Genomic DNA, 14,614 nt, shown 5'->3' with positions numbered 1-14,614 from the left:
GGGCGCTGAGGCGGCGGCGGGCCGGGCGGCCGGGGCGGCGGCGGCGCGCCGGGGCCATGCCATGCCCGTAGGGAGAGATGCCTTTGGGAAATGGAGACACTGGAGCACAGCGCAAACATGGCGCCCCGCGGCTGCCGCTGCCGGGCTGGTGCCTGCTCTGCTCGCTGCTGTGCGGGGGGCTCGCCGCGACCCCGGCCCCCGCCTGCCGGCCCTGCGCCCCGGGCTGTGCCTGCGCCGCGCCCGCCTGCGCCGTCAACTGCTCGGCCCGCGGCGTGGAGCGCCCGGGGGCCGCCGTGCCCCCCGCCGCCACCGCGCTGTGAGTACCGGGCACGCCGGGCACGGGCGGGGGGCGCGGGGACCGGCCCGCACCGGCAGCTGGATGAGCGGGGGTTCCCAGCCGGCACTTTGGTTCGGGGGGTTCCGTGTTCGGGAGTTTGGTCCGGGGGGTTCCGTGCGGGGAGGTCTGTTCGAGGGCTTGCGAACGGGGAGTGTGGATCGGGGGCGGTTCCGTGTTCGGGAGTTTATTTCGGGGGGTTCCGTGCCGGAGTTTGGGTGCGGAGGTTCTGTGTTCGGGAGTTTGGTTCGGGGTTCTGTGCGGGGAGTTTGGTTCGGGGGGTTCTGTGCGGGGAGTTTATTTCGGGGGGTTCTGTGCGGGGAGTTCGGTTCGGGGGGTTCCGTGATGGAGTTTGGTTCGGGGGGTTCCGTGATGGGGGTTGGTTCGNTTTGGTTTGGGGGGTTCCGAGCCGGGAATTTGGTTTGGGGGGTTCCGAGCCGGGAATTTGGTTTGGGGGGTTCCGAGCCGGGAATTTGGTTTGGGGGGTTCCGAGCCGGGAATTTGGTTTGGGGGATTCCGAGCCAGGAATTTGGTTTGGGGGATTCTGTGTTTGGGAGTTTGGCTCGGGATGCTCCGTGTTTAGGAGGTCCTTGGGAAATAACGCGAGGAGGATGTGCAGGAACGAGTGTTTGAATTAATTGGGGGGCTCAACACGCTTTGAAGCCAGTCCGAAAGACGCAGCTGAGCAGCAGCAGCCGTGGCAGCGCTGGGGTGGGATGACAGATGTGTTTGTGTCTGGCTGTTTGGGTAGGTCAGTCAGGCGTGGAGGGGCACTGGGATGGTCCATGTGCTCTGTCACTGAAATCAACTCGCTGCATGACGCAGAAAGCAGACGCAGGGGAAAAGTTTGGTTTTCCGTAGGGAGCAGCTTTTCAGTTCTTGACGAGACAAAAGCGTCGAGTGATTCATGTAAGAAAGATGACGTGGGGCCCGGTGCATAGAGCTCACATGAACTAATTTCTGGTGGTGTTTCGCTGCTCTGTGGGTCTGCTTTTGTGTTTGGATATTCTTAACTAAGCTTCCACTTTCTGTGTCAACACAGAGATGCTGCAGAAGTTGTGGAGTACCACAGTAAGCATACATTGTAGGTTTTGCAGGCTGTGTCTGGGCTGACTTCAGGAAAGTGTGCACATCTCTAAATCCAGCAGCCAAGGTGTTTTCCAGCTCTTTTCTTGCTAGATATATTTAGACTTCTGCAAACAAACCAGCCATTGTTTGTGGCAGAAAGTCCCTAACTGGAAAAGACTGGTTTTTATTAAGGAGGTTCTGGATTTCTGTTATCTGTTGTTGGTTTGAGATGGGGCTGTGCAGCTCCCCAGGCTGCTCGCTGTGGAGCAGCCTCCTGAAGGCTGTGATGATCAGTCCTTCATCTGGCTTTTTGAGGACTTGGGGCTATTACAATGTGTTTCTGTGGTTATTAATGTTGGTAGTAAGTGTTTGAGACTGTGTTATTGTTGTTCAGAGGCGCTGAGTTGTAAAAGCTGCCAGAATGTTTTGGGTATTGTGCAGTGACAGATGGAAGTGGGACATAAAGCTCTTGCAGGTGAACAAAACCACGGGAAGGGAAATGCTCCAGAGCGATGGATGGAGTTTGTGGCACCGTGTTCTGATTGCAGAGGTGTTTGTGCAGGGCACAGAGCTCGTCTTTGGAATTCAGGCTGTGGAGTCAGCCCTGTCAGGCAGCTCATCCCTGTGTGTGCTGGCTGGAAATGTGTGCTGGTCCTGTTCTCAGGGCTGGGCTAAGGTGTGCTGAAGTGAGGTTCTGTCAGGTTTACTGCCCTGTTTGGCCTCCTGGTGATGGCAGAGAGTGCAGGTGCACCCACTGTCATTATAACCTTGAAGAGTTCACAGATTGATTTCTGTTGGGATGGAAGGGACTCTGGCTCATGGCTCCGTGAGGTTATTGGAATGGTTTTGCCTAATAATTTCACATTCCCTTTGTTGAATGCAGACTGATAAATCACATTTACATATTCTCTCATTAAGGAAAAATGATTTTTTAATATCTCAACAACCCCTTTTAAAAAAATTAATTATTCTGGAATGAAAGCAGCCTTTAGGAAGGCCGAGTTCTGAAAATTCCCAACGCCAGAATTCCCGGCCATTTGCTTGCAGCGGCGCTCAGCGATTCCGAATTTCTGGCTGTAGAAAGTGAGGCCTAGGAAATGAATTCCTCTTGTATCCGACGTTTTAGATGGAGCAGCTTGGAGGAAATAAATGCCAACTGCGGCCGCGCTGTTACCAGGAGCACGGGGAAATGTCCCATCCAAAGAATCACTAAGGAAATGGGCTCTGCTGCTCGCAGACACCACATACCTCTCTGGAAGCTGTCTCCAGGCAGACCGAGTGGGAATATTGGCCCCTTCCCATGGCCAGAGTCAGGTTCTTGAAGTGTAACGCAAAGTCTGGCTGGAAGCAGGAGCAAAGCCTGTTTTTCCAAATAATCCGCAGCGCGCAACGCGCGAAACCGAACTGGGGGAGCGGCGCTGCGAGGGGCAGCGTTTGCACTTCTGAGCTCCTCCGCCCCAGGAATGCTCTGATCCATCTCTTTTCAAGTGCTTCGCTCTCAGCGCTACCGGATTTTGGTGGCGTTTATTGGAGCCTGAGCAGTTTCTTGAGCTTTCGTCGCTTGTTTCATTCCTCAAGTGGAAATAAATCTCATCAAGGCTTTCCGACTTTCCCTTGCAAATACTGGTTCTTTCTGACACGTCTTGGGTGTCGTGGCAGGTTTGAAGTGGAAATTAGGATCTCGATATAAAAGGATGAGAGTGGAAACTTCCTTTATTTTCCCCTCATTAGGATGGAATAGTATTTGGGGATGGGTGAGAAGGAGGAGCTGGGATCAGAGGAGCTGTGCTATCGCCAGGCTCCTGCAGAAGCAGATTTGGGGGTCAGAACTTTCACCCAAAACCCAGTGGGGTTTTTTGTGGATTTGGCAGTGAGCCCTGGGGTTGCACTGCCCAGCCGGTGACTTCACCTAAATAAACCTTAAAATAAACAGAACCTATGATTCAGGAACCTGCAGTCTGGTATTTTAAATTTCAAGGGCCAGCAGCGATTGGTAGATTTCGATATTATTTTGTGATGCAGGAAAAGCCTTTTCAAGGCTTGGGGTGCCTTCAAAAGCTATCAGGGGAAAAAAAAAAATCCAGTTTAAATTAAAATTTAATTCAGGTAAACCCACAGGCAGTGGAGTGTCTGCACAGTAGTGTCCAGGCCACAAAAGCAAAATAGCTCTATTGCTGTTCCTAGAAAAAATTGAGACAGCCTGGAATGTCATTCTTGTAGGAAGCCATATCCCAGCGAAAACAAGGCTGCGTTTCTCTTTTGTAAGAGATTTTGGAGGGGGAAAAAGGCCCAAATGAGGTGCTAGATAAATATTTTGCCAGCGAGATTCTTTCAGCCTGTGGAAGAAGGGACCAGTCCCGTAAGCAACTCGTAGCTGTAGTTTGAGTGTGAACAAGGAGGCGATTCTGCGGTGTGGGGTCGGAGCAGAACGGGCTCCGCTGCTAGAGAGGGCTGGGGTGTTTATTGTGCTCCTTGCTAAAGCTTCTGAGCACTCTCAGTGCTGTTCCCACGGCTGAGAAACTTTTTGAAAATGAAAACTTTTCTCAGTGGTGTTTCAAAGTTTCGAACATTAAGAAAAATGTCCCAGCTCAGGAATCCACCGGAGAGGCGGATTTGAAGGCGCTCCTGCTCTGGGGCAAAAGTTGCAATTGAATAATCCCGAGCAGCATCAACACGTCTCGCTTCTGTGATCTGTAGTTTGGTGCAGCCAAACCTACAAACCCTGGTAGTCCCAAACCCCCACATGTTAAAGAACTGCAATTAAACATCTTGGAGCCCCACGAGGCAGGACGAGAGATGGTGGAACCCTCTGGGTTTCCTCTGACACCTGGTGTGTTTTTTCCTGTGCACTGTTTACACTGATTTTTCCCTGTGTTTCCTGAAATTTTTAGGTTTCCTGGTGGTCTCTTTCTGTGTGTTGCTTTTTCCTTGTTGGAGTGAAAGTGAGGGCTGATCCTGCCCTTCTCCTGCTGGCAAGCCCCCGGCAGGTCTCTTTGCGTTTCACTCAGCTGCTTTCATTCTGCTCTCACAAAGAGTGGATTTAAAAGAAAAACCACTCACTCAGAAGGTAGAACTCATATGGTTTGTGAATGCTCCTCTGCCTTTTATCCCGTTTTAATGGCATTCCTTGTTTTATCTCTTGTCACGCCGCGTTTTCCACGCTGTGGTTTCCATAACGCGTCTCCACGTCATCCTTTCTCCGTTCCTCCAAGCTTTGTTGTCCTTTGATTGATTGTTGCAGTTCAGCTTGATTTTGTGTTTTATTTACTCCACATGTCCCCAGACATTTATCTGAGTAGTAGTAAGTGAGCAGCAAAGTGAGCAGGGGAAGAAGGACAGCTCGGGAGCAAAGCCGTGCATTCCAGTGCCAGGGTGGAGCGGGCTGGGAGCTGCCTGGATCTTGCTCTTAATGTGAGGAGAGTGCATGGAGCAGTGTGGGCAGTGGGGTGGGTTTGGGGGGACACAGCACTTGTGAGTTAGTCCCTCCAGGGCCAACAGCACGATTTTAGGCAGTCGCTGTCAGGCTCAAGGGGAAAATTTCCTGTCTCTTCCCCAGTGGAAAGTTGGCAGCTCCGCTCCGCTCCTGGGCTGTGCTTACGGTGCTGCTGCTGCTCAGAGGAATGGCTGCTGCTGCTCACCAGCCCACCCTTTTCTCCCCCCACATCAAACCACCCTCCTCAGCCTCCCCACCATCCCTCCCTTCTCTGCAGCCCTTGGTGAAATGTGGCTCCAAGGCTGGAAAGCCGCAGTGGCCGCGGAGCTGCCGGCCACGCTCCCCTTCAGCTGCAGGGACAAGCTGTGCTGAAGGTCACCAGCCTGTCCCAAAGGAGGGTGGTGGTGTCCCACCAGACCTCTCCAGCCCTTATTTCTCAGCCTTCCTTTGCAGTAAAGAATGAGCCTGTTTTTCATATCGAATCCCTGTTCTTTACGTAGACAGTGAAGCGAAGTTGGCATCTCTGTTTGCCAAAACTAAAAATGTCAATTGAAACATTGTCAATTGAATTAGGTTTTTTGCTTTGCAAAGGGCACAAAAAGCAAAACTCATGTGATTGCTGCCATTCACGTTTATTTAAAGGATAGCTGTCATCAGGAAGAGCATCAAAAACGTGCAAGCTGTAGCATTTGCAGTGTATTTATAGGAACTGTGACCAGTAAAGAGATTCTGTCATAGAATCACAGAATCCTGGAATAGTTTGGGTGGGAAAGTACCTTAAAGAGCATCTCATTTCACTCCTCTGCTATTGGCAGGGACACCTTCCTTTAGACCAGGCTGCTCCAAGCCCCATCCAGCCTGGCCTTGGACACTTCCAGAGATCCAGGGGCAGCCACAGCTGCTGTGGGCACTCTGTGCCAGGGCCTCACCTCCCTCACAGGGAGGAATTTTTTCCATATATCAAACCTCAGTTTTTCCTCTTTCAATGTGAACCCATTCCCACCTGTCCTGTCACTACAGGTCCTGATGAGCAGTCCCTCTCTGGCTTCCCTGTAGCCCTTTCAGGTACTGGAAGGTGCCGTGAGCTCTCCGTGCGACCTTCTCCTCTGCAGGCTGAACTTCCTCAGCTTTCCAGCTCTTCCCTTTCCCTTGAAAGATCACATCCTTTTTGATGATGTGCAGATAAGCAAAACACATAATTAAAACAATTTCTCAGCCAGCTGTTACTGCTGCATTAACAGCAAAATAGTTGCCCTCAGGTTAGGAACAGGTAAATCTCTTGTGCTTCCTGGCATCAGGCCTTGGAAAAACCTCGCTGAGCTGAGCTCGGCAGTGAAGTTTCAGACGTGGCATATGGTCCTGTGTGATTCTGTTTAACCTGCTGTCATGTTGAATTCAATTAGCAGCCCGTGCTGAGGCAGTGTGATAGGCTGGGTTGGTGACAGGACTGGATGTTCATTCACTCCCTGGTAGCAGATCTCCCACCTACGGCATTTCTGGGTGCTGGAGCGCGGCCCTGCTGTTCCTGCAGGCTGGGTGCCCTCTGGCAGTGCACGTTTGGGTGCTGGTGGGATCCTCATTTCTCACTTGTGCTGGCAGATGCTCTGGAGGACCGTGGGGACAGGGCTGTGGCACAGCCTGCAGCAGCTCGTTCCTGCGGGGCAGCCTGGAGTGACACGGAGTCTGGATCCGAGCCACGACACCGCCAGCCTGCTCCTATTCGTCCAAAATTGTCCCTGGCCACCACACCATGGCCTCGTTTCTCCTGGTGACAGCTGGGCAGCTCATTTTCTGCCAGCCTGTGCAGGCAGCTCCTTGTGAGAAGCACGCTGGGCTCTGTGCAGTGCAGTTTGTGTGTCTGTGGTGGAGTCACAGGGTTTAATCCCTGGTTTGGAAGGGACATTTCCAGGATGGGGTTTGCAGCCCTCCCAGAGCCTGTGCCCACCTCCTTGGACAGACCTCCTGGTCCTTGAGAGAGCTCCAGGAGAGCTGGAGAGGGACTTGTGACCAGGGCATGGAGTGCCAGGACAAGGGAGAATGGCTTCCCACTGCCAGAGGGAAGGGTTGGATGGGATCTTGGGAAGGAATTGTTCCCCGTGAGGTTGCCTGGAGAATCTAGAAGTGTCCAAGGCCAGGCTGGACAGGGCTTGGAGCGACCCTGGAGGAGGGTGTCCCTGCCCATGGCAGGGGTGGCACTGGGTGGGTTTTAAGATCCCTCCCAATCCAGAGTGTTGGGTGATCCCCTGGTTCTGTGCTGCAGATCCCCAGCCATGGCCTCTTCCCAGCTCCATTGCAACATCCCCTGGCAGCCCCTCAGCCCTGGCTCCCGCAGGATCCCCGTGGCTGCTCCGGGCTCCTCTGGCAGGGACAGCACCAGCCTCCAGAGGCAAAGGAGGATTTTCCCTGCAGGAACAGCCAGTGGCTCCTCTCCGTCCTGCCCCTGGCCTGGGGGCTGGCCCGGGATGTTGTGGAGCCCTGTCCCAGGGCTTGGGGGGGCTCTGCTCCTGCTGGAATGGGTTCTGCTCCTGCTGAAATGGGTTCTGCTCCTGCTGGAATGGTTCTGGTCCTGCTGGGAATGGGTTCTGCTCCTGCTGGAATGGTTCTGGTCCTGCTGGAACGGGTTAAGCAGGCTGCTGGAATGGGGTTAAATGGGCTGCTCAGGGGTTTCTGGTCCTGCTGGAATGGGATCTGTTCCTGCTGGAATGGCTCTGCCCTGCTGGAAGGGGTTAAGTGGGCTGCTCAAGGGGTTTCTGTTCCTGCTGGAATGGCTCTGCCCTGCTGGAAGGGGTTAAGTGGGCTGCTCAAGGGGTTCTGTTCCTGGTGGAAGGGGTTAAGCGGGCTGCTGGGAATGGGTTCTATTCCTGCTGGAATGGCTCTCCCCTGCTGGCAGGGGTTAATCGAGCTGCTCAAGGTGTTCTGTTCCTGGTGGAATAGTTCTGCTCCTGCTGGCAGGGGTTAAGCTGGCTGCTCGGGGGGTTCTATTCCTGCTGGAATGACTCTGCCCTGCCGGCAGGGGTTAAGCGGGCTGCTCAGGGGGTTCTATTCCTGCTGGAATGACTCTGCCCTGCCGGCAGGGGTTAAGCGGGCTGCTCAGGGGGTTCTATTCCTGCTGGAATGACTCTGCCCTGCCGGCAGGGGTTAAGCGGGCTGCTCAGGGGGTTCTATTCCTGCTGGAATGACTCTGCCCTGCCGGCAGGGGTTAAGCGGGCTGCTCAGGGGGTTCTATTCCTGCTGGAATGACTCTGCCCTGCCGGCAGGGGTTAAGCGGGCTGCTCAGGGGGTTCTATTCCTGCTGGAATGACTCTGCCCTGCCGGCAGGGGTTAAGCGGGCTGCTCAGGGGGTTCTATTCCTGCTGGAATGACTCTGCCCTGCCGGCAGGGGTTAAGCGGGCTGCTCAGGGGGTTCTATTCCTGCTGGAATGACTCTGCCCTGCCGGCAGGGGTTAAGCGGGCTGCTCAGGGGGTTCTATTCCTGCTGGAATGACTCTGCCCTGCCGGCAGGGGTTAAGCGGGCTGCTCAGGGGGTTCTATTCCTGCTGGAATGACTCTGCCCTGCCGGCAGGGGTTAAGCGGGCTGCTCAGGGGGTTCTATTCCTGCTGGAATGACTCTGCCCTGCCGGCAGGGGTTAAGCGGGCTGCTCAGGGGGTTCTATTCCTGCTGGAATGACTCTGCCCTGCCGGCAGGGGTTAAGCGGGCTCCCCGGGCCGTGGGAGTGGCGCTCTGCGGAGGAGCCGGGGTGTGGGCTGAGTCCTCCGGAGGGAGGAACCCGAGGAACAGCTAAGCCTGGGAAAGCAGAGCCCGGCCGGATTGTGTTGGCCGAAGCTGAGCGTTTCTCTCTCAAACCACGCCTCGGCGAGGGGGTGGAGTGAGGCCGGGCTGGAGCTGCGGGTTTTGGTTTGGTTTGGGGCAGGTTGGTGAAAGCATCTGTGTCCTGTCCCGGGAGATTCCTGCACTGACACAGCCCCAGGGCGGTGAGCTGGGGGGATGATCCCTTGATCCCCAAAACCGTGATGGGAGCACGTGAATTCCTTTGAGACCTGGGGAAAAAAAAACCTCGTGATCCTTTTTTTTCTTTTTTTTCTTTTTCTTTCTTTCTTCTTTTTTTTTTTTTTTTTTTTTTTTTTTTTTTTTTTTTTTTTTTTGTGTATTTTTGTAGTACAGAAACACTGCTTTAGAAGTGCCTATTTTTGTAGCTCTGCGTTCACCCGCTCTCCTCGCAGCTGGCTGGGTGTGTGTGAGGGCTTGAATGCAGCCTTTCCACGTGTGCCTTGGCAAATCCAGCTGTTCATTCCTGCCTCTGCTGCCGGTGCTCCCAAACGCCACATTTCCAAGAGCAGGGTGCCCATCCTGGCACGGGGGGCTTGGGGACCCTCTGGGGCGTTGGGGCTGTCAGGAGAGGTGCCAAACAAGCCTTCCCTTGCAGGGGATGCTCATGGCCCAGGGCTGGCACCCACACTCCTGCTGGCAGCGGGACCAGCGCTGTCACTCTGGGAATGTTCCAGGTTTTCCCTTCTGTGCTGACCCTCCCATGAGCAGGGGCTGTGTGGCTCTTTGGGAGCAGAGGGAACCATCCAGCCGTGCTGTGCAGGCGGTGTGTGGGGTGACAAGAACAAGAATCACGGCCCTGTTCCATGCCACGTGCTCCCAGCACAGAGCGTGTGCCACATTTCCTCTCCTGGGGCTTGGAGAGCCCAGGGAACAGCTGGAGACCACAATGGGATGCAGAGTGCAGCCTCTAAGAAAAGCCTTGCAGCCGCGTTCCCTCCTCTCTGCTGTGCTTTGTGCTCCCTCAGACACATCTGCTTCAGCTTGTTTCACCAAAGGAGGAGAGGGACAGGGTTTTTAGGGTGCTGACTGCCTTGTCACCCCCAGACAGGTCCCAGGGGCACGGGGGACCTGGTGAAAGGCTCTGAGCTCTGGCAGAGCCTGTGCAGGCAGTGTGGTGCTGCTGGCCCTCAGCAGAGCTGGGTTTCACCCCTCCCCAGATGAAAAAAAGGGTTGGAAAGCTTTGTGGAAAGAGTGAGCTTGCAAAGGAGGAGTTTGGATAGGGAAAGAGCAATCAACTGGCACCTTCCACGTTTCCTATTGCTGTACCAGCTCTGGGATCTCTTGGATCGGTGCAGGCACAGCAAAAGGACAGCTCTTACCTGAGACCTGCTCGTGATCCAGGCAATCCTGCCAAAGCATCAGCTTGGAACACGGGCACTTGCCTTTGAGGTGGGCAGAGCTGCTGCCATCCCAGCCTCCTCAGTGATTCCAGCAGGATGCACAGTGACAGACCAGTGATTTGTGTCCCAGAACTGCCCTCACACCTAAGCACAGCACAGCTAAAAAGAAATCTCCCATTCCCTAAAGCCAAACCCAGCGCTCATCTGAAACATGATGCAGAGTGATTCCCTGGGAGAGGAGTTTCCATTGGAAAATGTCTTGGCTCTGTGGAGCAGTTGTGGAGGACAGCTCGTTGCTGCTACCTGGGTGATTTTCTGGAAGAGGACTGTTAACATAAGCAGGAGTTGGTGGAGCCATTAGTCAGGATCCCTCCTCAGCTCCTTCACTAGACAGCAAAAAGAAGATTCCCTGTCCTGCCAGACTCTGGAGACAGCTGCAGATAGAGAGCCACTGCCATGAGAAGAGTGGCGTTGGCCAGAGATTCATAAGTAATGAATTAAATCTGTGCAGAGCAAAGGTTTCTGTCGGAGTGTGGGAACATTATTTTACTCCTACGGAGGGAAAACATGAAGTCAGTGGCTTTATAGACTGAGCCCTGCAACCTCTGATTGCATGGATCGGTGCAAAGGTTGGATCAGAAGTCTTAAAAAAATTAGTGTAGACAAAACTGAGGTGGGAAAACAAAAGCTGGAAGAGGCCAAGGGTTAGGCTTTGTTAGTCTCTGAGTTGTGTTAAGAGAATTCACTGTAGCTGGTATCTGTGGTGGATTGTGTTCCTGCAGCAGTAAGGAAGGGCTTTATTTAAGGAAAATTAAAAGGAAAGGTGCTTCTCCTGTGTGCAGGGCACAGCAGAGATCAAGCAGCACCGTGGAGACAAAGCTGGAGCTCTCTGGGTGGCACTCGAGGTTCTGCTGGGCTGACACAAGACAATTCCCAAGGTTTAATTGAGAGGGAGGGCACACCCTGCTTTCTGCAGGGAGTGCCAGGAGCATCACTGGCTCCTGAATCCATGTTTCATACAACACAATAACTTCAGTAGCCCAACAGCCAGCTCCAAAGCCCTCGCTGTGCTCCCTCCTGGCACTCCCTGCATCCAGTAATTAACCATTACTTGGAAAGCTCTGTGCCTTTCCAGTGCCTGCAGGACAGTGACCTGTCAAGGCAGCAGTGCCACAGGCCTTGGGGAGTTGAATTTCTGGTTACATGCACGGATGGCATCTGCTACAGCCACAGATTTAAGTGGCACTAACTTGGGTTTGCTTTGCTAGTGCCCCGTGCTGTGCAGCCAGTCAGGTGGGAGTATTTCCTTCTGGCATAAATTAGTCTTTGCAGCAGTTAAAGGGTTAATTACAGCTGGCCATCAGATCTCTGAAACAAGCAGGCAGAGCCCACTGCCTGTGGATTAGCCAGTGGATTAGCCAGACACATCCAAGGCTGTAGCTTGATCCCATAACTTCAGAGAGAGCCGGGGGAGTTTGGAAATTCCTCTCCCAACACCCTGGTCTAGAAGGATCCACAGCTTCCCCTGAGGCAGCTCCACTCTGGCTGCTAGGGAAGGACATTCCAGAAGTCATCAGAGGATCTTTCCACAGAATCCCGGGATCATTTGGGTTGGAAAACACCTCTGAGCTCATTGAGTCCAACCTGTGGCCGATCCCCCTTCTGAGGATGGGCAGCCCAGCTGTGGATCCTGCTCTCGCAGCTGAGTGCTCTGATCAGCACCTTTATCTCCCTGTGCAGACTGAGCCCAGTTCCCCTGGTCCCACCGAGCAGGGGAAGCTCCTGGAGCTGCTGTTCCCTCTCCTGGCTTGCTGTGCAGCTCCTGGGAGCTGCTGGATGCTGCAGCAGCCATGGGGGGCTGTGAGCAGGGCCAGCAGAGCTTCCCTGTGTGCTGCCCTGGGAGTCAGGGGAGTGCAGTGCATACCTTGGTTTGGGAGGAAAGCCCAGCTACTGGGGGCAGTGTTGTCTAAGGGCTGCAACGAGCAGGGGAAGCAGAACTCCTGCTTTTGTTTTCAGTTTGACCCTGCTGGTGTGGGCTGGGCTCTCAGGGGTTCCTCTGCATCCCTCTCCCTGGATTCCTCTGCATCCCTCTCCCTGGATTCCTCTGCATCCCTCTCCCTGGTTCCTCTGCATCCCTCTCCCTGGATTCCTCTGCATCCCTCTCCCTGGATTCCTCTGCATCCCTCTCCCTGGATTCCTCTGCATCCCTCTCCCTGGCTTCCTCTGCACCCCTCTCCCTGGATTCCTCTGCATCCCTCTCCCTGGATTCCTCTGCATCCCTCTCCCTGGTTCCTCTGCATCCCTCTCCCTGATTCTTCTGCATCCCTCTCCCTGGTTCCTCTGCATCCCTCTCCCTGGATTCCTCTGCATCCCTCTCCCTGACTGAGCCATGGGGCTGAGGCTTCATCAAGTGTTGTCCTGGTTGTTTATGGGAATTGGGTGCTTATGGAGTGCTTGGCTGCCCTGGGTTTGTCCTTGCTGCTTGCCTGGTGCTCTGCCATCCTCGTGAGGAGGCAGTAAAACATCCCCTAGCAGCTTTTGGGGAGGGCAATCTTCAGCCTGAGCAAGGTGAGCATCAGGGCAGCAAAATGGAGATGTGGAGTCACTTTGATAGGTTCATTGGTACCCTTGGTTCTGCCCTCCCACCCCTGCTTGGGCTTCAGCCTCTTCTTCCTCATCCTCAAACAAAACTTTGTGCTGGGGGAACATCCCGAGTTGCAGGTACTGGAGCCAGCAGGGTCCCACTGTGCTCCCACAGCTGGAGAACCATTAATTTTGCTTTTAAAGCATCTGAAAAAGAAGCAAAGTTTCGTTTTCTGCCCAGCTTGTATTTTTTGTTCAGGGCAGGCCCATCAGTTTCCTGAACAGAGACCTCCAGCCCCAGCTGGGAATCAGTGTTGTGTCCAGTGCAGGGCAGCAGCTCCTGAGAGGAGTGTGGCTGCATTTCAGTATTCCCACTGGAGTTTGAGATGGCAGGGACAGCTCCAGGCCTCCTCCTGGCTGCAGATCCACTTGTGCACTTTTTCAGCTTCTTGGAGTCCTAATTCTGGCTGGCTCACAGGCTGTGTGACAGGAGAATCGTGGAATAACAGAATTGTTAAAGCTGGAAAAACCCTCCAAGATCACTGGGTTCCACCATTCCCCCAGCACTGCCAAGGCCACCACAAATCATGTCCTCAGCCGTTTCTTGGACACCTCTGGGGATGGTGAGGCCACCACCTCCCTGGGCAGCCCCGAGAACCCTTTCATGAAGCAATTCTTGCTGATGTCCAACCTGAGCCTGGGTGAGGCTGTAGGAGCTCCCTGCTCAGGGCGAGGGAGGTGCCTGAGGTCACCCAGGGAGTTTGTGTGCCAGCCCCTGCCGTGTTCTGGGCGCAGCAGAGTGTGACAAACACGTGGGCTGGCGCGTGGGGCCCCTGTGATGCGGGGGTCCTGCGGGGTGAGGTGATGGGCTGGGGCTGCTCGTGGGTCCAGCTGCCCCTGGAGCATCTTTGGGGTGGTGGAGCTGCATCCCTGCTCCCATCCTGGCCCCAGGGGGGGGCACAGCACGGCTGGGATGTGGATTGCTGTGGGGTGGGAATAGCAGCAGCTGGTCGCTGCATCCCTGTGCCTGCCTGTGAAGAGCTGGCCCTGCTCCTGGTGTCCCTGCAGGTCCCTCTGTGGTGACCTCCAGGCAGCAGGGTGGGACAGGGGGAGCAGCGTTTCATCCTGGGCCTGTGCTGGGCTTCTGGATTAATCATTACTGCTCTGAATGAGCTCTGGCTCAGAGGCAGAGCCCTGCACATCACCTGGGACTGTGCTCACTGGGGATCTGGCTGGCACAGCTCTGCTGCCCACATCTGGGGCTCCCAGGAGGCAGGAGCAGCAGAGGCAATGGTTAATAGGTAGGATGGAGTTAATCATCCACTGAATTCCTCAGCTGCAAACTCTCTCCTCAGTATTTTTTTCTGGTGCTCTTGCTGGAAAGGAAGTGGGGGTATGTGGAGCAAAACCACACTGAAGAGCTCACAGTAGCCCTGGTGTGTGCAGGATTTCTTGCCTTGTGCTGAGGGTGGAGCTCCCCTCTGAGAGGAGATGCTTGGATGGTCTGGTAGAGCTGAGCAGAGCTGGGATATTTCATATATCTGCACCTTTCCCTTTGGGTGCCTGGGCCAGGCCCTGCAGAAGGAAGTGTCTGCACTTTCACCTGCCTGAGACCCAGGAAGGATCTGTATTTTTCTCACAGTAGTCAATCCCCAACAACTCAGACAAAAGTGAGAGAACTTATCTTAATTAATAAAATAGCAAGGATGCAATTACTTAAAAAAGTCCAGCTCTGCCAGCCCAAACATGAATCATAAATCTCATAAATCTGGAGATTAAAAAGAAACAAAAGAAGGCCAAATGCTGGGGCCTTCTGTGTTTTGAGCCTGAACTCCCATGTAGGAGACACCTGGAAGCATCTGTGTCACTGAGGAGATACTGAGGAATAATAGATTTCAACAAAATAGAAGGGAAGGAAAAAGCAGAGATTATAATTTAATGTCATGATTCCAGGAGACGAGGGAACCCACCACTTCTTTTAGGACAAAAACTGAGTGTATTTTCTAATTCTTTTTGGGGTAAAGATG

At 54.1% G+C, this 14,614-nt stretch overlaps 1 protein-coding gene across 8 annotated transcripts in view; it reads left to right on the top strand.

The window, feature by feature from the left end:
• Window positions 1-6: 6 nt before the first annotated feature.
• Window positions 7-14,614, top strand: part of PKD1 (polycystin 1, transient receptor potential channel interacting) — an 83,913-nt gene continuing 69,305 nt past the window's right edge. For all 8 annotated transcript variants that reach the window (XM_041401396.1, XM_041401399.1, XM_041401397.1 and 5 more), the window contains exon 1: window positions 7-316. In XM_041401396.1, the coding sequence (XP_041257330.1) occupies window positions 78-316 (239 nt within the window). In that variant the 5' untranslated portion in view covers window positions 7-77. The remainder of the gene's footprint in view (window positions 317-14,614) is intronic.

This window comes from Onychostruthus taczanowskii, unplaced genomic scaffold (assembly GCF_017590055.1).
Source record: "Onychostruthus taczanowskii isolate IOZ18803 unplaced genomic scaffold, ASM1759005v1 scaffold19, whole genome shotgun sequence".
NCBI classification, from domain to species: Eukaryota; Metazoa; Chordata; class Aves; order Passeriformes; family Passeridae; genus Onychostruthus; species Onychostruthus taczanowskii.
The sequence above is the reverse complement of the archived record's forward strand: the minus strand, read 5'-3'. Positions and strand labels throughout refer to the sequence as shown.